The 1,365-nt window shown below is 35.8% G+C and overlaps 1 protein-coding gene across 1 annotated transcript in view; it reads right to left on the bottom strand.

Annotated features, from left to right (window-relative positions):
* SC5D (sterol-C5-desaturase) overlaps positions 1–1,365 on the bottom strand; it is a 17,903-nt gene that overhangs the window by 8,707 nt on the left and 7,831 nt on the right. The window contains exon 2 of the mRNA XM_012644917.1: positions 446–663. Coding sequence (XP_012500371.1) covers positions 446–655 — 210 coding nt within the window. The 5' untranslated portion in view covers positions 656–663. The remainder of the gene's footprint in view (positions 1–445; positions 664–1,365) is intronic.

The raw sequence follows: 1,365 nt of genomic DNA, 5'->3' as shown, positions 1-1,365 counted from the left end.
GGTCAGTCCTTGGAGCAACAAATACAAATAACTGAAATGGAAAAACGATTTCTAAACAACTCCAAAACTAGTGAGATTGAATCCCCTATCTAGACCCAAAAAAAAAAAAAAAAAAAAATTCAATTTGTGAAAGTCATATATTAGAAGAATTACATAAACGTGTGCATTTATTTATTCTTCAATATCAGCATAGAAGTTCTCCTCTATGTATCTAGCGAGATAAGATATCAGACTTATAGCTTTTTAAAAAAAAGCTAGATTTGTTTAAATTAAGGAAAGGAGAGAAGAGATTAGCTCTCACAAAAATATCTAACTTGTTTGTGGCTGGTCTCAAAAGTTTAATTGCTAAAATTATACATAATCAGTTTAATCTGAAAATCTCACAAATTCATCATATTATTTTTACTGTAACAGTAGTTAGAAAATAGGTAAGAAAATCTCTTACGTTTAAAAATTGTGGATGTTTCATTAATGCATGATCATAGACAAAATAATAGCTCAGTGTCGCACAGAAGAAATAAAGGATATAAGCACCAATATTTGTTACAATCAGGAGACTAATAGTTTGTCGGAAGATATCATCCTCTGGCCACGTGGCTGGATATATGTACGGTGTAAAAAAATAATAATCTGCAACATTGAGTACAAGATCCATCTTAGCCCCTAAAAAATAAACACATGTAACAATTACTTACCATGTCTACTTTTTCTAAGCAAAAATTTTTCAGAAACTAGAAAGTTCCCGATTTAAGAACAATCACATGTGGTACAAGTCTTCTGATACCAGAATCCTCTGTATGCCATCTTTTAAGCCAGAGAGGACTTAAATATAATGTCTAGTCTAATCTCTTCATATCAGACACAGGGACAGGAAGTTTTTCTCTAAGGTCATTAAGCTATTAAGCCCAAATCCAATTCCACTTTAGTGTTCTTTCCTACTGCATCCTGTGGCAATATGACAAGTAGTAAAGATGGGAATGCAGGGTTTACTCTGTCAGCTACAAGTTTCAGCTCCATTTCTCTCCTTCAAGGATTCATATTTCAGAGATTTCTGTTTTAGCGCTGAGACCTAAGATAAATTCTCTAAAAGGTATCTATGCTGCCAACACAACCATAGAAATCAGGGAGTACCTGTTCTGGTGACATTCCCATTGACAGAACAAAGGGAGAAGTGTTTGTTTTGTTTTTAAAAAGAAGGCAGGGTCTGGCTCTGTTGCCAGGGCTACAGTGCAGTGGCCTCATCATAGCTCACTGCAACCCCAAACTCCTGTGCTCAAGCAATCCTCCTGCCTCAGCTTCCCAAGTAGCTGGAACTACAGGTGCGCGCCACCACACCTGGCTAGTTTTTCTATTTTTCTGTAGAGA

This window comes from Propithecus coquereli, unplaced genomic scaffold, assembly GCF_000956105.1.
Source record: "Propithecus coquereli isolate 6110/MARCELLA unplaced genomic scaffold, Pcoq_1.0 Scaffold222, whole genome shotgun sequence".
Lineage (NCBI taxonomy): Eukaryota > Metazoa > Chordata > Mammalia > Primates > Indriidae > Propithecus > Propithecus coquereli.
The sequence above is the reverse complement of the archived record's forward strand: the minus strand, read 5'-3'. Positions and strand labels throughout refer to the sequence as shown.